The following is a 23,616-nucleotide window of genomic DNA, read 5'->3' as shown; positions in this document are numbered from 1 at the left end:
ATGCCTTCAAGGGGATTTGACATATGGCCAAAGCACTTCGAAGATTAACGAGGCCTTTCCCTCGAGCCCCTGACTAGAAATCTCCTTGTGTTTAATTTTTTTATGTATGTGTGTTAGGGTGGTAGAAGGTGACCTCCTCATACTGTGGGACCAGCAGTGTGCTTGGTTGGCTTTTGTCTAGAGAACAAATACAACCTTCAAGAGAACGACATCGTTTCCTTCAGCAAGGACTCCTATGGAAAATTCACAATGATAACGGAGCAAGATATAGCTTTTTTTGCGTTGACTGTAACCGCCATGTGGCCGATTGTGAGCTCAAGAACCTGAAAACGGACATTGGGCTCACCAAGTAAATAAAACCTATGAATTTCAATAACACAAATAACTTTATATTTGTATATAAAAAAATTATTGTCTTTATTTCACGCATGAGCTTTTCGCTGTATCTTCCTTGCGATCACAAGCTGCTTCGTACAAGAGCTTGCAGGCCGCAAGGAATCACTGCTTTCCTTGATTCACTCGATTCGGTTCTCTGCAGACTTTCATTTCCCTTGCTTCATTCGTCGATTCACCACTCATCAGTTCGTTCCGTCACAAACCTGCTCACATGCTTTTTTTTCTGGAACGATGCTCGTTCCACCTATCTGTAGGCCACACTTTTTCTCCTCTCCTCGCTCTCGTCCTCGCGCGCACTGTTCGACCGTCGACCTCCTGCAAACGAAATTGCCCCTCTTGCCAAAAGCAATTGCTCGCACCTTCCAAAAAAATCTTGAACAACTGCTCGTCAATTTGCTTCTACAGCTGCTGGTCAGCTTTTCTCAGATGTCGCTCATCGGCGCTTAAAAAAAAACCAGCGCTGCCTCCTTCTCACGCTGCTCGCTTGCTCGATGCCACTATTTCTCTGCCTGCAAGACCTTCTTCATTAGGCTTGTTCTTGAATCGCGATCCATCCATTACGGATCACGATCGATCGGTGAGTTTGTAGCCCTTCTTATACGGATTGCGATCGATTGTAAGCCCCATCTCAAAGGTCTGCAGAGCAGCAATCTGACTGTGTGTGAGTTGGCGCACTCGCTGTAGGAATATAGTTGATGCCAACTAAGTCAGATCGCGATCCATAGCTTGATAGTTGGAAATTCTTTCTCATAGGTGTTTTTTGTAAAAAGTCGGATCGATTGCTTGACACTCAAAAGTGTTGGATGACGTTTCCTTCTTTCCGCCGCTCTGCTTACCAGTCTTCTCTTTTCGACGCTGTGCTACGCCGACGTTTATGGATCGGGCTCTAAAAGCAGAGGTGGCTTTTATTAATATTATTAGCCTACGGTGGTGATTGGTCCACGTGGCTCAATGTATGGGCCTCGTTTGGGAATAGCTCCTTAGGCTCACCAAGTAAAAATCGTGCAAATTTAGAAAATTCTACTAGTGTTTCCAGTCTGCATCTTGGCAACGAGGAAACCCAGCCGTCTAAGAAAAAATACATTGAATTCATTAGAGGGAATCGAGAAAGATGCCCCTTTGATTAGTTAGCATGTGGTGAGAGAGGAAGGTGGCAGATCGCAGGTGCTGGGCGACGATACTGGAAGCTCGCGTAAGAGCCAGACGAGGCTGCGGGAGTTCAAATCCTGCTTTTGAATCATGGTTTTACTCCTCAAAGGAATTGCGTATGGTTGTTGAAAATGAATTTTCCCGAACAACTGAGCTACGCTCTTTGGGTGCAGCACTCTTTTGAAAATACATGCCTATAGTGATTGTTCCAATGGCCTCTGTAATTGCAATATTTGCAGAAATGGCAGATACTCAACAGGATACTTTGAAGAAGAAGAAGAAGATCAAGAAAAAGAAGAGAAGGAAGAAGATGCTTTCTCTGCATCTGCTAAGATGACATGCCTTTTCAGGTTTCTGTTCAGCTTCTTCTGCGTATTGTGCGCAACGCCAATGTATTGAAGAACTCGTTGTATAAAGCACGACTGCGCACATTCATATTCACACATGGTCTGCAGGGCCATTCGTTTTTTGGCAACCATCTGGTGTTTGCTTTGGTTGAAGCTGCCCACATCCATGAAGCTGGGCGTATCTTCAACATGTTGGCATCTCAAAATGAGATGGCATGGAATGTCCTCCTGGTGGGCTGCGTCGACCATGAAAACTATCACGAAGCTTTCTCCCTTTATGATGAAATGCAAAAGAAAGGCGTTTTATGTCCTTCTGCACACACCCTTGTGGCCCTGCTGAAGGCATGCACAAAGCTGGTAGATTGGAAAAGAGGCATGCAAATACACACAGACATTTGCAAAAACGGATGGTACAAAGAGAATGTTTACATTGGCAGCACCTTAATTGATATGTATGCTAAGTGTGGCTTAATGGTTAAAGCTCAGGAAGTGTTTGATCTGCTTCCTAGCCCAAACATTGTAGTATGGACTTCTCTTATAGGAGGCTACATAGAACATGAGAAAGGGGAGCAAGCACTACAATGTTTCAATGCGATGCAAAAAGATGGTATCATGCCTGATGCTCCTGCATTTGTTTTGGCTATAAAAGCTTGTGGAACTGTCAAAGCCATAGAGAAGGGCCAAGAATTACATGCAGAAGTTGAACGGCAGGGTTTACTTAATTGGAATCCTTTTCTTGGCAGCGTTTTGGTCAATATGTACGTCAAGTGTAATGCTTTCTCACAAGCAAAGGAAATAGCAAAAATGCTAAAGCTACAAAACCTTGCATCTTGGAATGCATTAGTTTCAGGCTTGGCAGAGCAGGGGCATGGAAATAAAGCACTTGATTGCTTCAAGCAGATGCAGCGCAGTGGTGTCTCTCCAAATGTTGTCACACTTACTTCTTGTGTGAAAGCATGCACCATAAGTGGAAATTTAGACATGGGTCAAAGCATACATGCAGAGCTTGAAAGGCTAGGCGTGCTTGAAACAGACTTTGTTGCTTGCAATGCCTTGATTGATATGCATATGAAATGTGGTCACCTTGCAACTGCACGTGAACTTTTTGACAAGCTGCCTTCTCGGACCATAGCTTCATGGAACTCATTGATTGGAGGATATGTTGATCATGGGCATGGTGACAAGGCTGTGAATTGTTTCAGAAGTATGAGACTGGTAGGTGTGTCCCCAAATCATTTGACGCTTGTTTGTGGCTTGAAAGCATGTAGCCTCTTAGCCGATGTAGAAACAGGTCAAGAAATTCATGCTGAAATTGAAAGTAAGGGGTTTCTTCAAGATGATGGTGTTGGCAATAGTTTAATTAACATGTATGCCAAGTGTGGCTTGCTATCTACAGCACAAAACGTTTTCGACAAACTTTCAGTTCGAGATACAGCCTCATGGACTGTATTGATTGTAGGTTATGCTGAGAATGGCTATGGTGAGGAAGCATTAAAAAGATTTGAGATAATGGAATCGGAAGGAGCATCTCCAAATGCTGCTACATTTGTTTGCAGCTTAAGGGCTTGCTCAGATTGGGGTTGGAAGGAAAAGGGGCTTGAATTACATGCTGAGATTGAAAGGCGTGCAATGTTTTTTGGAGAAGTTGTTATTTCTGTCATGAATTTATATGTTGGATTAGGTCTTATTAGGAATGCAAGAGAAGTTTTTAATAGGCTTTCGTTCAAGGATGAAGACTCATGGAATGCAATGCTGGTTGGATATGCAGAACATGGGTGTGATGATGAAGTAATCGAGCTCTTTGAGCAAATGCAACATGAGGGGGCAACTTGTAATGCTGTCACTTTTGTTTGGAGCTTGAAGTCTTGTGGCAATTCAGGAGCGTTTGAAAAGGGCCAGGATATACACGCCGAGCTTGAAAGGTTGGGATGGCTGAAAATGGACCCTTCTGTTAGCAGTGTTTTAATTGATATGTACATAAACTTTGGGTTGCTTGCAAAAGCAAAAGATGTTTTCGACAAGCTTCCTGTTCGAGATGTTGTGTTGTGGACGGCAATAATTTCAGGTTATGCTGAAAATGACCAGGGGGAAGAGGCATTAGGATTGTTTAAATTAATGCTGTGTGAGGGTGTCTCTCCCAACGAGGTAACGCTTCTATGCAGCTTGAAAGCCTGTAGCAGCATTGGAGCGGCAGATCAGGGCAGGGAATTGCATATCGAGATTGAGAGAAAGGGGCTATTGGGAAAAGAACCCCTAGTTGGCAACACCCTTGTTGACATGTATGCAAGTTGTGGCTTGCTTGGTAAAGCACAACAAGTGTTTGAGAAACTTCCGTTTCGAACTGTGGTATCTTGTACGGCATTAATGGCCGGGTATGCCCAGCTTGGATTAAGTGAAAATGTTTTTCAAATATATGAGCGGATGCTACTAGAGTGCATAAAGCCAGATTCAATATTGTTTGTGGTAATTCTCAATACTTGTAGTCGCCAGGGCCTTTTAGATGAAAGCGATACTTACTTCAATGTCATGAGCAAGGAATTTGGGATAGTTCCCAGAGAGGAGCATCACTATTGCATGCTGGATCTTGTCTGTCGGGCAGGTCAGTTCGACAAGGCAGAAAGGATAGTCATGAAGCATCCACAGTATGATGATCTTGTGCCATGGCGTACTGTCTTGAGTGCATGCAGAAATTTTGGAAATGTCCACTTTGGTAGGCATGCCTTTTGCAAAGCTCTGCTCTTAGATAACAAAGATGCTGCATCATTTGCTTTGATGTCAGGTATTATCAGGGAGCATTCTTTAGAGGCCTAAAAAACTACAATGAATTTTGCTGGTTGACAAATTTTTGTGGTCCCCTTCTTAATAGCGGTTCGCCAGGCTGCATATGTGGGTGCAATCAAAGTGAAGACATGCAGGCAGGTCCCTTATGGAGATGGATGTGGACCTCCCTACACAGAATGTTTTGACTGTGAATCACAACAAATGCGTGGAAGAAACAGCAGCCCTCTCAACAGCATAAAAACTCCCTTGTAGAACTCACGGCATTGCTCCTTGTAGTTGGGGCTGGCCAAGGAGGATAAAGGTGCAAGAGAAGAGTACAAGTAGGCAGAGAGAGCAGATTTCCTTATGGGAGAAACTTTGAGCATGGTGCATGCTGCAATGGACAAGCCTATAGCATCCTTTACCAATGCACTAGACGTGCACATTTTGATGAAGCTGTAGTTTATAATGCAAAATTCCTTTGATCATGGTGTAAAGATCAAGGTTACATATCGCAAACTTAGCATTCATCACTACGTGGTATGCATCCATTATACACTTCCACCAAGCAGGCCTGTTTATGGATCCTCGCAAACTCGCAACCTTCTCTTTCACTCATTTAGACCAATCAAGCTGTCTTTTGTTAAACTTCTTATAATCAAACGTGTCAATTAGAGAGTACTTTTATGTAGGAGAGACTCCAATGTGTAATAGTGCGTACGAAATTGATTGTGAGCAGGAAATTTCAAAATAGCTGATATATGCATCTTGTATATATTAAGTACTCTTTATTGTTTTAAGATAAACTTCACAACTTGACAAGCGATGTCGATTATTTTGGCAAACCATGTGGTTTCTTTACTAGTGTAACAATATTTTAACAACAAGTTTAGACTATGTGTATCATAACCATTGACACAAATCTGTGGAAAATGTCTTTTTATTATATTATCAATATCTTTACAATTCTTTGCATTGTCCATAACTACTTGAACAATATGTTCAACACCTATTTCTTTAATTACAGTGATCAATATGCAAGCAATATAAGGATCACTCTTCATAGCACCAAAACTATCGATAGCTTTTTATGAATGTTTCTCTTCTTGGATACACTAATATAACATTGATCAATGGTCTTCTTTGAACATTTGACCAACCACCATGACTGCCAATTGTGCATCCTTAGAGAAATATGATTTTGGAAATACGCTCATTCTACGTAATATTTGTCCAAGTGATCATTTCGTATTGTGTGATATAGAACGGGTTAAAATCCTGGACCGTACTTATCAATCTTCTTCCATGCGTGTTTTCAATGATGGCTCTCAACCATGACTAATGCACATCCAATGAAGAAAATTGCTTTTGCAAGTGCAAGTTGTACTTCCTCTAACATATGTGCTCAAAAGCTTTGGAGCCCATGACTAACCGCGTTGTTTTGTAGTGCTCGTTGGCTTTACCACCTAATGGATATGATTGGAGTCATGCTCTTGGTATGCATTTATAACTAGCCTCTCTACTTGGTGTCTCTTGCTACCTTTCTTCTCGAACTCTTCCAATGATTTGCAACTATGGTGCTTGAGGATGTGCGCATGTGTCATAGTCCTCTTTTAGGCCACCCACAAAATGCTCCCTAATACACGGAGTTCCACATGATATTGTGATCATGCATAGTTTACATTTTTCACTCCACATATCGACCATAAATATTGTTTCCAAACACTCACTCTTTTCCAGGGGCTCTTGTTTTTTTTTTTTCTAACTCTGTATTACTTGTGCGGACATTCTCTTCCATTGATTGTTGCAATTAAAGGTTGAAAGCATAAGAACTATACATTCAATTGTAAAAATAAATTTTTACTTTTTAATATTTATTAAAAAGAAGAATTTTATTAAAAGTGCATTCAAATTTATACACTGCATGATTCGCAAACAGTAATTAATTTATGTAAAAATCACATTGTCTTTATCTAGTGGTGATAAATTTAATTATATTCTCAATTGTTTTCATTTGTAACAATCACACTATCAAAATATACCCACATTTGTGTGTGTGTATATATATATAACACACACACACACACACACACACACACACACACACACATATATACATACACACATATGTATATATATGTGTGTGTGTATATATATATATATATATATAGGGCAACAAAGAATAATCAACTCCGACATGGTAACAATTTTAATTATTTGTAATATACAAACCAAAATATGTATGATTTTAATAATTTGCAACAACAATCATTCAAAATACATGATGCACTTTTTATATGATATTATGTATAAAAACTTTGAATAAAAATTTTACACTAAAGTCTCTAACCATGCCTACATTGTGTAAAAGAAGATAAATATTGTGCATATATACAAAATTGAATAAAAACTCTCTATGAAATATCTAAGCATATAGTTTGATGCATCAACATTAATGCAAGGCAACATCGTGAATCAACCAATTTAATCAACTTCACACAACTAGTATAATAATAATATACATCTATGAAATCTTCAATGCAATTACATACTTGAGGACTACTTTAACCCAATCAGGAATTGAAGCCCCCTCACACATTTGACTAAAAATATAAGAATTGCTTACACTCAATCAAGGATTATAGCTCTCATATTGTGTAGTGACAAACAACATACATTAAACAAAGCCTATGATGGTGTGAAATGCAAGACTTCAAGGATCTTTATATGCCTAGTACACTAGTATATGACATCTAACCCTTGAGTAACGACTCATTTTTAGTACATTCTCATCTTCTAAAATTGACTTTAGTCCCTTTATGGACCAGTGGCTTCGTTGCAATGAGCATGACCATAGAGAGATCCAATTTGTTTGGCAAACGAAAAACATCGGTCGACATCGTACCTTTGTCTTATGATTTGATTTTTAATCTTTTAGGATGTGGTTACCATATTAAGAATCACGTCTAGCTCCGTAACCTTAGGTCAGTTCACAAGGAGAATCAATCAAACCCAACACAAGGTTACACTTCCTAGGATCTGCCTAGTCAAAAAGACTAAATCTATCAACCCTTTGTTTTATAAAAAAACAACCTGCCGGGGTTTTTCCAATTCTTGGCGGGCTCTTCGGGAAAATACAAATGCTCAACAGGCTTACTAGTTTGAACAATTTCTACATGTTAAGGGGAAAGTCACGTGAATATTTAACATGATCTCGTATTTTGAAACATGATCACTCAACGTCATTAACATGTTCCCGTATTCATGATCACGATAATGAAATCATAGGAACCTTTGAGATGCACCACATCGATTTCCAAAAAACTTGTCTACTCACACTACAATGAATTAGAGCTTGCGGAGAGAGGGTTTTTTTTTTCTATGCCACAACGTACATTGTTTCCTCATTAAGAAATGGTGGGGATGCTTGGAGTCACTGCCTGCATTTACCCTTGCTAGCTTACTAGAATGGCCAATACCGGACAATGCATGAATGATATTCACAAATTGAAGGCTTGATAATGACATCAACCATCTAATCAAAAGTGTACATACATGTTGCTTCGTGCAACTATCACTATTTCCATTCCTTTGCACATGTTTGTGTTTTTATTCAGTGTAGGTGTTGTGCATTGCATGTCAATTATGTGCATTACAAAGTATGGAAAGGCACTAGCTTCCATTATTTTGGATGCTTAGGAGTCAAAGGTTATCAACCACAAGCCTTTGCGCGAGGTCAGACGTCTGATGTTCGGTCGCCCACTGACTCTACTTACTCACTTATTCTTTATACATAGAAGAATAAGGAGTGAGTGCTACTTCTTGCTACTCTGCTCTACCCCACACCGTGTGTTTTCTCTCTCTCTCTCTCTCTCTCTCTCTCTCTCTCTCTCTCTCTCTCTCTCTCTCTCTCTCTTCACATGCACCACATATGCACACTTCAACTAGTATCAGAGCTTATGGGCGATCGCAAGGAGCACGATGGATTTGAGAGATTCAAGGCAATATCTCACTCGCTCTTGGAGGTGGAGGGATCAAGAAAGCTTGGAAGCTTTGTGAGAATGTAATGGGAGTGTGAGATCTCAACTGAGAGTGATGTATACTCTTGTGGAAGATCAGAAGACAGTGTGGAAGATTGTGTGTAGGTGAAGGTGCTGCTCTAAAATTGTGTACACAAGCAGCTGCACAGTCTTCATATTTGTTTTTCTCCTCGTAGAATGAAGATATGAAAATTTTGTCCTCCATTCCCCTTCGTTTTGATGTGTCTACAACTTTGCAAAGGAAACTTTCTGCAACTTTCTCACCGATTTGCTGAAATTCACCTCAAACTGATTGTATGCAAAAAAAATTATATTCTTTATTTTCGCATAATGTGCGAGTTTGATGCACTTTTGGAAGCACCGTAGGAGCTCAAAGTTGGGTGCATAAATTTTGAGCTGAAGATGCAATTCCAGCTTGTCCAGAGCTTCTGATTTGAGGGTTTTTGGTAGATCTTGGCAATAAAGCACGAAGGCATTTACACACCATTGAAGAGATCTCTTGAGAGACGTGGCTGCCCGAGCACACACTTGCTCGGAGGCGGAGTCTTCTGCATCAACAACGTAGGTGAAGAGAATTGGAGTTTTGATCGAGGATTACTCTTGGTCGAAATTTTCTACTCATAGCTTGCACTTTTACAGTGTGGATTATGCGGCACAGCCTACAGGTGTTGTGCTCATGTATGGCTATGTGGGTCATTTCATAGAGTTTTAGCATGGTTTTGTGTGGCTATCATATGTATGCATTTGTGGATACAACTTGATCTAGGTATAGCTTGCATGTAACAAATTCACAGGTTTACAAAGTTTATGGACAGATGCAGTCATCCATAGAGCCACTCGTTGAGGAGTGAGCTAGTTTTCCAGGATTTTGATAGGTTATGTATACCACATGTGGATTTGTTTACTGAAACACTAAGTATATGTTCTTGCTTTATGTAGTTTTGGTGAGACTTTTGAGTTTTTACTCAGTTTTTAGGCAAAACTCATCAGATGTTTCCCGGATTCTCGCCATGTTTTATGCGTATCTGTAGTTTTAGTTTTTGATGATTTAGTGGTCGAGTTCGACTCCCACTTTGATAGTTTTGTCAGCTTTGGACACAATTTAGTGTTGTTGTATCCACTCTCACACGAGTGAGATTTGCATATGCTCGTATGGTTATCGATAGATAGTCACATGCTTTACATGTTCTACAGGTTTATTTGGCAGATCTTTGCAGGCCTACTTGGGATGCGTTTTGAGTATTGTTTTCTCACTACTTGTGCATATGGTTATGTGCTTTATGCTCGGTTGAGATGTTTGTCACAAACTTGGCTCACTTACTTTAGTGATGCTGTTTATGCTTGCAGACTCGTGGACCTTTTTGTAGAATTTATTTTACGCATATGTGAGCATCAGGTTTGACACGATTGATCATGGGTTTCATGATTGTGTAGTGGTCCAGTGATCTCCCATTTTGTTGCCAGTTTGGCATGGTTTATGGTAGAGATTGTACTTGAGGATTTTGCTCAATTTACAAGGGAGACTCTGCCATATTTCTCCCACGTTTTCTTGCCATAGTTTCTTGACATTCACTTATGGTTGCAGATATGTGTGACAGTTTAGAGTCTACAACGATGACTTGTAAGAGACGGTGGTCTCATAGTTGCCAAAATATGCAATGTTGCATTGTGGTAACACATGGCACAATAGGCGCCATTTTTCAGACTTATGAGACAACAATGGAGATGCATGCAAGATGCAGATGAGGTTTGACACATGCTAGAGTGGTGGATTCATATGCCAGTGATGGTGATTTCATGTTTCCCTTTAGCATTCCTTCTTCTTACATGTCTTCTAGAGGTGACACTTCTCCTTGTTGGTTGCTAGATGAGGATGCAATTTTCCATGTCACACCGCATTGTGAGTGGTTCAATAATTTCTCTAGTGGGAGATTTGGTTTTGTGCACTTGTTTGATGGTTTGTTGTTTGACTTTGCAAGTGCAGGAGATGTTTGCTTGTCATTGACCAGTGGTACATTGTATGCGGTACGACATGTGCGCTATGTTCCTCAGCTGACAGCTAGCAGATTGTGGGTGTCATATATACTGCTTAGAGAGGAGTCTTTCCAAATGCATTGCAATTCATTAGTGATTTTCATAGGAGCATGCAATGGCTTGGTATATCTTATGCATGTATCTGAGGTTCGAGATTGCATGGTCTCTGTTTTGTTGCTGGCATGCTTTAATGAAGAGACGAAATGTGTCTCCTTTGCGGGTGAGCTCCACCATGCTCACGAGACAAAGCATTTAGCTATGCAAGACGTGCATGTAGACTCTGTAGAGATAGAGATAGAGATAGAGATAGAGATAGAGATAGAGATAGAGATAGAGTGGAAGTGCTCTAATGAGACACAACAGGTGTCGTCAAAGTAGGTTTTCTCTCTAGAGACACTAGTAGAGATGACGGACATGGAGCTCTTTTGATATACTCATGCTAGAGGCTGATGAGTTGATGCCAGGATGCACAATTCTGCCTATGGGTGAGAGGGACGTAGCCATCCCAATGTCGGCGATGATGCATCCATACATGATGGATATACTTGATGATGCAGTGTATGCATCTAGTGCAGGGGAGACTAGGGCATCCAGATTCGCACAAATTTTGTGAGCGTTTAGACGTCTCATGTATGATCTATTAGTGTCAAATCCTAGCAGCTGTAGTGGGAGCATTTGTAGCAGGGATTGGCAGATGTACGGTGGCTGACACTAGCATGATGCATTGTGGAGATTTACAAAACATACAGAGTTGTTTGTAGGATTTACATGTAGGCTCTAACGCTCACCTATCACTAGAACTGATACGATTGCATGTAAATAGAGAGCACAAGCTAGTGGGCGTAGGTTGAGAGAGTCTCACCTAGTTTCTTGTACATACTAGTAGTTTAGCTAATGCACCCACTTTTGGCTTATTTGCCTTTACGTGGGAGGTTGTTGGGGTAAAGGCATTGTGCCTTTGCCCGAGGTCGGCGGACGTAGTTCGATGTTCGGCCACCCATTGACTCTAATAACTTACTCACTTATTATTTATACATAGAAGAATAAGGAGTGAGTGTTGCTTCTTGCTACTCTGCTCCACCCCACACCGTGTGATCTCTCTCTCTCTCTCTCTCTCTCTCTCTCTCTCTCTCTCTCTCTCACTCACTCACACACACACACACACACACACACACCCCACACGTATCGCATATGCACACCACTTGGGATATCGTGATTAATGAAAACCTTTGATAATACTTGGCCCTTTGGTTTGAATTGACGGGTGGATGCACATTTCTCGTAGATGGGAGCTCTATGTGTAAGAGAAAAGAGACCTCCTTAATATACAAGGAAATTCCTTTCCTCAGTTCATGAAACAAATTTTGAACCCAGCAAATGTTAGGGGTGTGTATGTGTGTCTGACGGGTTGGGCTATCAGGGATAGGCTCTTTAAACTCATATATGAATGAGAAGTCATCTTTAAGTCAAGGTTTCAGCTCTTTTCTCTTGAAGCCTTACTCTTATCTCTTGCTCTTCTACCCATCACGTGTACGTAGCTCATTACAACACTTGAGCCATGTCAACCCACGCAATGTGTTTCTATGTTTGAGGGGTCAATCTTCATAGAAACCACCAAACACTTCCATGCAAACATCTTCCAAAAGATCAAACCTATATGGACATATCAAAGTATGTGATCAAGCTCAAGGAAGAAAAAAATTCATGGGTTTTGGTTCCAGCACTTCTTCCAAAACGGCAAGACTTTCTCCTTTAGATTACTGCAAATTGTAAAGAGATTACGCAAGAGGAATTATAGAGAGGCTGAGGAACCATGCAAACATGCAAACCAAAACATGCTAAATTTGATCTTCTTTGTGAGGCCGAGGCAAAAGAAAGAGGAGACGTTTATTGAGCAAGAAGAAACCTCTATGTCCTCGATGCTACTAGGGGATGCACTGTCCAAGTAGGAGGAAGATAGGATGATGGAAAGGGAAGAGGTGATTGAGGAGGTTGACAACCTCACAATCCTATAGCTACATAATCGAGGGGCTGAATTCTTGTGTCTAGATGACCTTGCATGTGCTTTTGAGATGCATCAAGATGAATCCCTCTCTATGATTGCAATGTATGTGGGGCTTCGAGATGCAAAGAGTCCAACCAAGCCCACTGATCACCTGGAAGTGGAATTTAGAGACAACAATTTGACAAAGGCTTTCAAAATCAAATTTTTGTGGAGGCACTGGTTATGGGGACACTTATTTGCATCAACAAAACAAGGATTTCTATGAGAGTGTGCACAATGAATTCTTCCAGTAGCATCACCTACTCATCACTGAGAATCCCTAGGACTTGAACACCATCGGCTTGTTCAATCCATCGCTTGTCAAGGTGGATGAAGCCACATAGATAATGTTTGATTTGAAGCATTGAAATTGACCTCTTTGCAATTCTAAGAGGTGGATCTTATGGAGCATTTGAAGGCACGAACTCCTCCCTTTGGCACTATTTACCAAGTTCAATGTCTTCATCATCAAAGTGTCCCACTCAAAGTATTTGAAGAATGGACATGGAGAGATCATAAAGTATAGAGCACTTAGCTCAGTTTTTTCCGAAGACTCTTGCCCCCATTGCCCACAAATGTATCCTAGTCAATTGAGAAGTTAATTTGTATAGCTTTGGGGGCAAACATACCGACTCCTTTTTTGGCCATTGTTTTCTAAGGTTAACCCAAGCAATTAAAAGCCATATTAAAATTGTAAAAACCATAGGTGAGAAGCCGACAAATAAGTTGATTTTGTCAAGGAGCATACCCAAAGGTTAAACTAACTTCTTATTGTAACACAATAGTATGTAATATTTTCAATATGGACAATCAATAAGATTTTAAAGCATGGTTTTTGCATGCTGCTTTTTGAATGTATGGTGTTTCCATTTAGTTGAATTAATGTCTTGTATTCAAATATTTTAACATTGTTGGTAATGTTAGATTACATGTGTTAGTGCATATTGTCAAAGGTGTGGGATGGTATGTTTGAAAAATTGGCTAGGAGGATAGTCCCAGTGGCTCCGACCAATCGATTGGCCCATGCAAGACAAAGTGGGTAGGTCACCAAGGCGGTCTTGAAGGGGGTCAAGGTTTATCGGTGGCATAAAAAAGCCCCTTGTGTCCCAGCAATTGACCGAAGCAGCCAAATTGATCAGGGCACCACCAAGCGACCACAGCCAGTCTCTATGTGGCACACAAAGGCTTTTTTTTGCAACACTGATGACCCCAACTCCCTCGAATTTCCTTACTGACCTTCTCCCTTTGTTTTCGATCAATTTTAGGCCCCTCAAGCCTCTTATACCATATTTTCTAGACGTGCAACAACATGTCTTTGTTGCTACATATTGACTTTCTCCACAAGTAACCCATTGAGGAAGGCATTGTTGAAATCCATTTTCTTAAGCTTCAACCTAAAGATAGATGCTAAAGAAAGCACTAAATTGATGAAACTCATCTTGGCTACAAGATCAAATGTTTCATCAAAGTCTAGCCCATACTATTGAGGAAAACCTTTGGCTACTAACCTTGCTTTGTGCCTATCGATCTTTCCTTCTTTGTTGAATTTGAGTTTGTAAAGCCATTTGCATCCTACGGATTTCTTGTTAGGAGGTGGTGGACATAACTTCCATGTTTCATTCTTGTGGAGAGCTTCCATCTACTTGCCCATGGCCTCTTTCCGTTCCTTCTTGGTACTTGCCTCCTTGTAGGTAGGAGGCTCTTCATGTTATAAAATAGAGCTAACAAGGGCAACATTGTATTGCTGAAAATTTGATGCATTACATCTTTGATAAGTCAACCTTTGAGTTTGTGGTCTAGACCTTGAAGATCTTCTAAGGGTTTTTTGATGCTCCTCATATTCTTCCTCAAGTTCCTCTATCCCCTCCTCTTGTATGGTTGAGGGTACTTCCACCTTAATTGGTGATGGAGAGCTTGTATTCAAATATAAATTTGGGGTTGAGTTGAATCTTGATTTATCATCAAATATGACATCTCATGAGATGAATGACTCCTTGATTGGATCATACAGCTTGTAAGCTTTGCTCAAATCACTATTTTTAACAAGCATGCATCTCCTTGACTTGTCATCAAATTTCTTCCTCTTGGCATTTGGAAGATGAGAGAATGTTAAGCAACCAAATACTCTTAGATGATGTACCTTTGGCTTTACCTTGTGTAGTGCTTCATAGGGTGTAATTCCCTTCAAGATCTGTGTAGGAGACCTATTCATCAAGTAGCATGATGTGGACTATGTTTTTTTAGCGAGCTTCTGATTTTGAGATTTTGCAATCAAAACATTTATTGCGAGCTTTTTTTACATTTAATCTAGAGCCTTTTTTAATGGTACAAAATACCAAAAAGTATACATTTTACATATGTTAGACACCGAAAAACATACATAAGTTTCACCAAGTCTCAACTTTAAGCTTGAACATCTAACAATGTATGAACCTCAAAGAATACATCTAAAAAGAGAGGAATTCAAATTTCAATGTCCATACAATATTCTCTTAAACTAAGCACCATATATGCATGAAAATCCTCCACAAGCAATGGTGGAGAAACAATATACATGGAAGATGTTTTTAGTCTATATACACATGCAATGATGACTCTCCTCTATACTCGCCTGTCCCAATATATCGCACTCTGCACATTCATTCAATATTACAATTGTGTTGCTTCGTGAATGTAACAAGCAACCACATATTCATTATACATGTCACAAAATACTCAAGTACCAATAATATTATCTCTCTAAGTTTAACACTTCACATGCATACGTGGTAGACATGCAAGAGCTATCCATCTCACTTAATGAACCACCTGTGAATTTTATTTGTGAGCTTTTTATCACTACTATAAAATTCATCAAAGTTACACATTGATATATGGCATGGGTCATAGCAACTAACACTTACTAAAACATGGATGGTAAACCATGTGGATGGCATACAAGTGAAGATAATGAAGTGGATAGTGGGCAAAATTGCATAATACCATAATGTAAGGAAACTTGACAATTACCAATACAATACCCAAACAAATTACATAAAGGGCACTAACACAAGAGCCAACCTCAAAACAAAACTATCATGATCTTATGATAGCCCTAGGAAATAATTTTTTTGAAGCTAAATTGAAGGTAATATTGCAGGTAACCAATGACCAAAGCATAGATGGTTGACCTATCAAAAGGGTAATACGTACAATATCCAAAAATATTACATAAACAACATTGATAAAATAGATGACAACAATAATTGCATCCCTGGTTTGTAGTTGAAAGTTGTCTCCATAGTGAGTGGTGTTAGATAACAAAATTACATGCATTACAAGATAAAGATAAAAAGGGATTGCTAATTTAAGAGACAATGTGCTGATTTAAAAGAGGTGCATAGTAAATTTTTGCATCAAGTCTACAAAAGATCAAAGAGACAAAGAGTATCATTTATGTGTAGTTAAAGACATGAAATTATATGTGGTATCGACTAGGTCACATCATTACAAAACTAGCACCATTGTCATCAACTACATTTGTAGCTCCTAATCTCCTATGCACAACCTTAATGATGTTCTCATGAACATGAAGGACTAAGCGGGAGTAGTGTATGGACATTGTTAGCCACTCATATTGCACAAAAATGAGAATATAACAACTAGGACGATGCACTTGCTAAAAATATCATCCAAACAACCATACTATGAGTGTCATAGGTATCATCATGGACACCCATAGTCAACCCATAAATCACAAACTTTAGCTTTGTGCACTAAAGAATATAGTAGTCAATACCCTCCTCATTGGCTTCTTCAAAAATGACATGGAAAGCCTTGTTGAGGGATTCTATTGGAACAATGCCCTTCACTTTCTCCATTTCCTTCTCAAAGGAAAACTTGAGAGTAATGTCCTCTTCATCGTCCTTGCCCAACTTTTATAGTGACTATGGGGAACATACCTTTCCCCTCCATATATATTTTCTCCTCTAGTGTTAGAGTGTCATGATATTCTCCTCTACCAATGTTGGAAGGTTTTTTAAAAAAAGATCTATAATGCATAGGAGTAGTTTATTACCTTGAACTCTGTGTAGAGTCGATCCACAATACCTCCTTTAGTTCAAATGATACTTGTCCACAAAACTTTGGCATGCATGCCTATAGAGCCCTCCAAAAAGTACTCTATACAAACTCTAAAATCCAAAACCACTTCTTCATTATCTCATAGTGGACTTTCTTCGGTTTACCAATGGCCCATGGCACCAAAAATTGTCAAGGTGCATCCACATTATATTTTGTTGTTAAGGATCCCCTTGAACTGTACGTCTTGAAACACAACCCATCCTATTTTCCATACCCATTCAACATGTCTTAGAATGAGAGCATTCAAGACTTATCGTTGAAATAAGAAAGCAATGACCATAGCATTAACACTACTTTCTTGAGACCATTTTCAATCACCAACTTATGTAGCATGTATGCATCTTCAATCACATATGAAGCCACTCCCGATTTTGTTGTGTTTTGTCACATACACTACTCAAACCTTTTAACCAACATGTTCATGACATCAACATGTTTCCTACTACCTTGGTACATATGGTTTTCTTTAGCACATGCATTAGTGAGGTCACAAAATGAGTGTCTGCTGCTTTTGAGTTCTCATCATTCTCTTAAACTTCACTATGCAATTGTGATTATAGCTATAGAGGTGCCCTCGTGTTGCTTATAACAAAAAATAATATGAAGCTCGCTTGGCTAGCCCTTGCTGGACATGTCTTTTTGTCTATGCATTCAAAGAGGCTTTATTTGGCAAGTAACCCTCACTAAACCTTTGCTACTAATGGCCCATGTCTTCCTTCTCACAACCACATGTCTTGCAATCAATGTTGTTGGTCTCCAAGTGGCAACATCTGAGACTAGAAAGCTATGGGATTTTAAAAACCTTTAAGGATTGGGAGTTTTCCAGGCCAGTATCTCACATTCCTTCCTTGCTCCCATGTTGTAATTACAAAACCATAAGTCAAAGATATAATATCCTTTTGGGAATATACTTTAAAATTTGTGAAACTAGAATTCCATCTGTGATTTTCTCAAGGAAAAGTCTCTAAAACTTCTTATGGTGGGAGGCAAGGTCGGATACAAATGGGGTGGATCCTACCTACAATGGTGACTCATAATTTTATAATATTTTACTATAGCCTTAAAGACATGTACAATCCCTTCCTTTTGAGTCATGACTGCTAGCAAGCTACACAAAGCAACCATGATCATGACATGTGAAACCCTACCATGGCTCAAGTCTTTATCATCTCGATCTCTCTTGATCAAATCTCTGCATTCATCATCATTTTCATTGCCAACATATCCCCATTGTATCTATCTCTGCAATGACATTGCTCTATGTGAGTCTGGTTAGCATCATCCTTGTGGCTAAGAGCCCTTCTATCTTCATTTGTCTATAATGGCCTCTTTGTCTTTCATACCTTCTCTTATGTTGATCATTTCTACTGTAATCTCCATCAGCATCTCTTTTGTGACTTTTTTTTATCATGTTTGTTGCTACTATAATGTACACAATCACCACTACTTTTGTATTGGTCTTCTTCTTTCAACTTAGCCTGAAACTTAGTGTCAAGCTATGTTTGTCGATTTGGACCTCACCGTGATTGATGAATTTTGGACCGGTACTAATTAGGATAGCTCTTTCATCCTTAGTAGCTCATTGGTGGCAAAGAGGATACTATCAACAAATTTTCTCGTGGCCATTATACCATTGGAAAGGAGAATCCATTTCTCTACATCCAATCTAAACACATCACAATGTTGATCCTGGCCACTTTGGTCACATCCTGCTGGAAGTGTGTTCCAAAAAAATGTGTTTTGTCACCAAAAGCTTTACGTGCTTTGCCAAGGTCATGGAATTTGGCATACATGTCAATGGACAAAAGTGCCCAACACTATATCACTTCCAAGTAGACCTTGTGTGTATCTAGCAGTATGCCTCTAAGACACCTCAACATAATTGTTGTAAGATTTTTTTATCACACACACCATATAAGAATATAAAAGTAAAATCTTACATCACATGGACTCCTCCCTAATTTGTGCATGACCTATGGACATGCTACTTCTAAAGAGCTGAATATTGTATTTACTTTTGCTCTCCCTTGATTGCTAAAGCATATAAGACCCACAGCCTCTGTAGGCAACAACCCATTTTCTATGCATTTGTAATGACCCCTTGCCATACCATATGGACATCTCCAAAACGTGTTGTTGATGACATTCATCTTTCAATAAACCACAAAAAGAGAAATGCTTCATGTCAAACTTTCAAATGTTGTAGCTAATAGATTTTGGTTGAAACATTTCCATGCATTCATATTGCCCCTTTGGAACATCTGATGCGCATTTTACACCTAGTACTTCACAAATACATTCAGTATTGATCTTTGACCATACATGAAAAATGCCAAGCCAGGGATTCTCTGCACAATGCCCTCTTGGCCCTCATACCTCAACCCTGTGCCAGCTCTCTCCTCCCTCTTTGTTCCCAAACTCCCTACCTCTACGACTTCAAAATACTAAGCCTGATATTCACTCAAAATACTCGCATCAATCTCCATTTTCTTGCATTCCCTCCTCTCTTCATATAATCATCCTCTCTATCATGGACTTGAGTTGTGGATTCTATCAAGAAAGGCTAACCAAAGCAAATACTATAATAACCTCCATACAAGATGACCAAGTTCAAAATGCCACATGTACACCATGTATACCGTTCATGAGCTTCATATATAAGCTTTAGTATAGAGTATAATGCTTTTGAATAGCATGCAAACTAGCATCCATAAATGGAAAGTGTCCTAGAGAAGCTCCCTTCTCCTACCAGTGTTTTGTAATGCTTTGAAAATAAAGTGTACTCAAGCTGGGCAAGGCTAACAAGCTCTTTAGTGTTTTGAATAAATGCGCCATGAGGATATTCTTGTCTGCCACAACACGTTAAGTTTGAGGTGGTTTCGTAAATATTATGGACAATGATAGTCTTTTAAAACTTGAGCACAAATAGATACCTATTCTTTCTCTAGAAATTTCATTTTGATGTTTTGATTTGCGTGTTTTACGTACATGGTGACCACATGATTTGGACACAGCATTATGGTGGCTGTGTGACTTGATTATGTGATTCGAGGCTTTCTATGTGGTATTTTATGTATATCATTTTGGTACTTGAAATCTAGTTTGGTTTTTAGGTTTCTTGAGTTGATTTTCTAGGCTACTTTGAGACTATGGCATGTATGTTGTTTGCTATTCTTCAGAATATGATGTTCAATCAAAACTAGAAATGGTGATTTTCTAAAATTACATTTTAGGTTAATAAGAGATGTGCATGAGCATACATTGCCACCAGCAAAGACATGCCTCCATGTTACATGTGATTGTTTGGTGATCGAAGGATTGCACAATCTAATGTAGACTTTTCTCATGCCACACGAATATTTGAAGATATCGTTAGTGTAATATGAGCATTAAAAAGCTCAAAAATAATGTTTCAATTCCAAAAGCTCAAAAATGAAATCTTGCAAATATAAAATCCCCCATGGTATGTTTATACCATCAGCCTAATAACTATTGCTAAGTCCTTTATATTTGAGCATGCATCGAGCTTCTTTAGAGAGTGTCAAGTTCTTCCTTTATGCTACACCACTTTGCTGGGGAGTGTGGTTACACGTGAGTTTTCTTTTGACTCCATTTTGAAGGAGGTGCTGGCTGAATCCTTTGGATAATAATTCTTGTCCATTGTCTGACATTATAGCTTTGAGACTTCTACCTGTCATCTTCTCAATCATCAAGTATAGCTTGAGTAATCATTGATGACACTCACATAATAAGTGTGCCCACCAAGCAAGGGAGTTTGGGCTGATTCACACACATAAACATGGATCAAATCAGTTGTTCCAAATGCTCTAGTTTTGCTCCTTAGATACTTGCTTCTAGACTATTTTCCTAGGAGCATGCTTCACATACTTTTCCAATACTTTGTAAGGTTGGAATGCTTCCAACCCATTCCTTGACTCTTTAGGATATACGTGTTATTGAGGCTTAAATGTCTATACCTTTTATGCCATATCTTTGTAGGTGTGTGAGGTGCTGATTTTCTACCATCAAATGCTGAAAATGCCAAGGGAGTTCCTTCCAATTTGAAGAGCTTCCCATGCTTCTTCCCTTTGGAAATCACTTTGTAGTGACTCTTTGGGTTTAATGAGGCATTGGCTGCATTCAAACTCCACTTTAAGACCTTTCTCTATCATAGCCTCAATTGAGAGTAGTTTCTTGGTAAGGGATGCTACCAAAAGAACATTGCCAAGAGTCTTCTTCATTAATGTGCCCAATTGAATGGGTATATCTCCTTTCCTTGCAATAGTTTTAGGAGTATTATCAGTTGTGTAATGTTTCCATTGTGTATTTTATCTAAGAAAATTACGCAACGTGTGAGGTCGTTTAAGAGCTTTCCCCACTGTCTATCCACCATAATTTCTCTTCACTATGGAATTCCTTCTCCATCCATGTATCCTCTTGGAAGTAATGTGAGCTTCCTTCTCCATCCATGTAATTTGCTAATTTTCCCTTCCAATCAGCTTGGTTTCTCCTACAATCCTTAGCAAGAGGCTTATACTTTGAGCACTTGAAGCATTACATGCAATGGTAGTTACATCTATCTCTTCCTCTTGCTCCCCTTTAAAATGAATGTCTTCCTCTACCATATGAAAATGAGTTACCTCCATAGGATTGTTGATCTTGGTTTTTGTTGGGTTGTATTTCTTTCTATTCCTCTTTGTGTGGTGGATCTTCCTCTTCCTCTTGTTGTAAAGAGAGCCCTATCATTGGTGTTTGGAGGTGATGCTCTTCCTTCATCATGCATTGTTCTCATGGTTGCTTTCCTTTGATCTTCATCTCTAAGAATTTTTTCCATGTCATTAAGTGATGGATTCTCCCTCAAGATAATGAGCCCTTGTGTTAGGTATTAGGCCAAGTGCCGGGCACCCATTCTTATCATTCTTTTGTTATAATGAAACAATAAGGAGTGAGTTTGCATTTGTCCGTTGTAATAGCATAATGATGAGGCTGGTCTTTATTTATGAAAAGTAAGTATAGAAAAGTGAAATGACCAAAGGGAATAAACCTAGTGGGAAAAAAGTGCTTTTGGGATACGTGCATTATTGGAGTACTTATTAGCATGGGAGATATTAGTAAAGTACTCAAGGGATTATTTGTTGATAGATATGGAATTAAAAAGGTAGCAAATATGAGAGGGAGCATGATGGAACATTGGTTTTCTTGTTGTAGTCCACTTAAGGTGCATAGATGGAAGAAAAAAGAGTGTCTAATGCATATGCCCAATGGTGGGACATCCTATTTATGCATACACAAAAATGCATGGGAAACAATATGCTGTGTAAGAAACATTTTGAGGGGTTCTTTAGAAAGATGGTGTAGCTATAAAAAAAGAATGGTTTTTGTTGTTGAGGATATGTGCTCTCATCTTACTGTGCATTGTGCGTGAGTGTTGGACTCTACGACACTCCACCAATTGTAAGTTAATAGACTTCAACTCGTATACTCATCTCATCCAGCATGAGCAACATGACTTAGATATGCCCAACTCTTCCAGCTTGAGCATAAGCCTAATAACTACGACTCTTAGCACAGAGTTTAATATGACTTGAAGCTTTGGGACTAATGCTTTGCTCATTTTATGGCTCAACAACCCGACTCTGACTATGCCAAAGAGTGTTTTTTTCTCACCCTGGCGACTTGACTTTTTACATTCTTGAGCTTACTACAAACATTTCTTCATGTAAAAGTAAGCTTGAATCATCAAAAAGAGGATTAATGAAGGACCAAGTTGGCATTGAAGGTTTCTTTTGCCATACCTATTTTATCATCTTTGAATCTGCATTCTCATTGGTTGGGTTGTCCTTCCTTGATTGTGAAGACTCCATTATTTATTTGATTCTCCAAGTAGGCCTGTTGATAGGAGTCTTTGATGTTGTTGTAGGCATATGTTCACTATCAAAATTTGGCTTTTGACTAGGAGCATTGGAAGACTTAGGAATCCAAATCTCTTGATGACCTTTGTATCTCCTTTGTTGACTTTGCTTTGCTCTAGGTTTTGTTAAATTCTTGAGATCTTCATGTAGGTCTGGTGTAGTTGCAGTTGAGATTGATTGGTAGCCAAATATTTGTATAACCTGTGTAGAAATCTTGTCCCAGAGGAACATTCTTTGAGATCCGTCTTTGCTCTGTATCCTCTTGAGAGTTGTGGTAGACTTCAACATCTTTCAATGATGTTCTGTTGTATACCTGCTTCTTAGGTATCCTAGGATATTGTTGAGGTTGATACCTTGTGGGCTTTCTTTCCTGGGAGGGACTTGAAGTTACTTCATATGCTCTAACCTACGGTTTTGGTACCCATATCTGTCTATTATCTCCATAGTACTCCTGTTCTTTTAAGCTCCATTGTGATGCTAGCCATCCCATGTGTTTGTCTTTTTGCGTTGATTTCTTGTCTTTAATCCAAACCGGATCATTGACTTTGACTAAACTGCTCTGAACAAACATTTGCTTGACTTTACTTTGCTTTCTTGAGTACTTTGGTTGAAATATCTTTGATTTGTTGGGTGGCTCCTTAGAGGGTTCAATTGTGTCAGCAATTGATGTGAAGTTTTGAAAGCTTGACTCGCTTGAAGAAGCTGATCCATGAGGGTTCTTTGATGTAGAGGTATATGTTGGCACACCTTGTTTGGTAGTCGGTGGAGGGTCCACTTTAGCTTTACCTTTGTCTGCAAGATTTGTCTTCGAT

The 23,616-nt window shown here is 39.3% G+C and overlaps 1 protein-coding gene across 1 annotated transcript; it reads left to right on the top strand.

Moving 5' to 3' along the window:
* The first annotated feature begins 1,440 nt into the window (after positions 1 to 1,440).
* LOC147431306 (pentatricopeptide repeat-containing protein At2g33680-like) lies at positions 1,441 to 5,140 on the top strand. Its single transcript, XM_086493916.1, has one exon. It carries the CDS (start codon positions 1,884 to 1,886, stop codon positions 4,701 to 4,703), a length of 2,820 nt encoding a protein of 939 aa, XP_086350042.1. The 5' UTR covers positions 1,441 to 1,883; the 3' UTR covers positions 4,704 to 5,140.
* The last annotated feature ends 18,476 nt before the right edge of the window (positions 5,141 to 23,616 follow it).

Source organism: Adiantum capillus-veneris, chromosome 21 (assembly GCF_014529385.1).
Source record: "Adiantum capillus-veneris isolate H3 chromosome 21, ASM1452938v2, whole genome shotgun sequence".
Taxonomy (NCBI): domain Eukaryota; kingdom Viridiplantae; phylum Streptophyta; class Polypodiopsida; order Polypodiales; family Pteridaceae; genus Adiantum; species Adiantum capillus-veneris.
Note: the sequence above shows the minus strand (reverse complement) of the source record. Positions and strands in the feature narration are given on the sequence as shown.

Coding starts and splice junctions, on each gene's coding strand:
- LOC147431306 (XM_086493916.1), top strand. CDS start 1,884: ATGCCTTTTCAGGTTTCTGTTCAGCTTCTTCTGCGTATTGTGCGCAAC.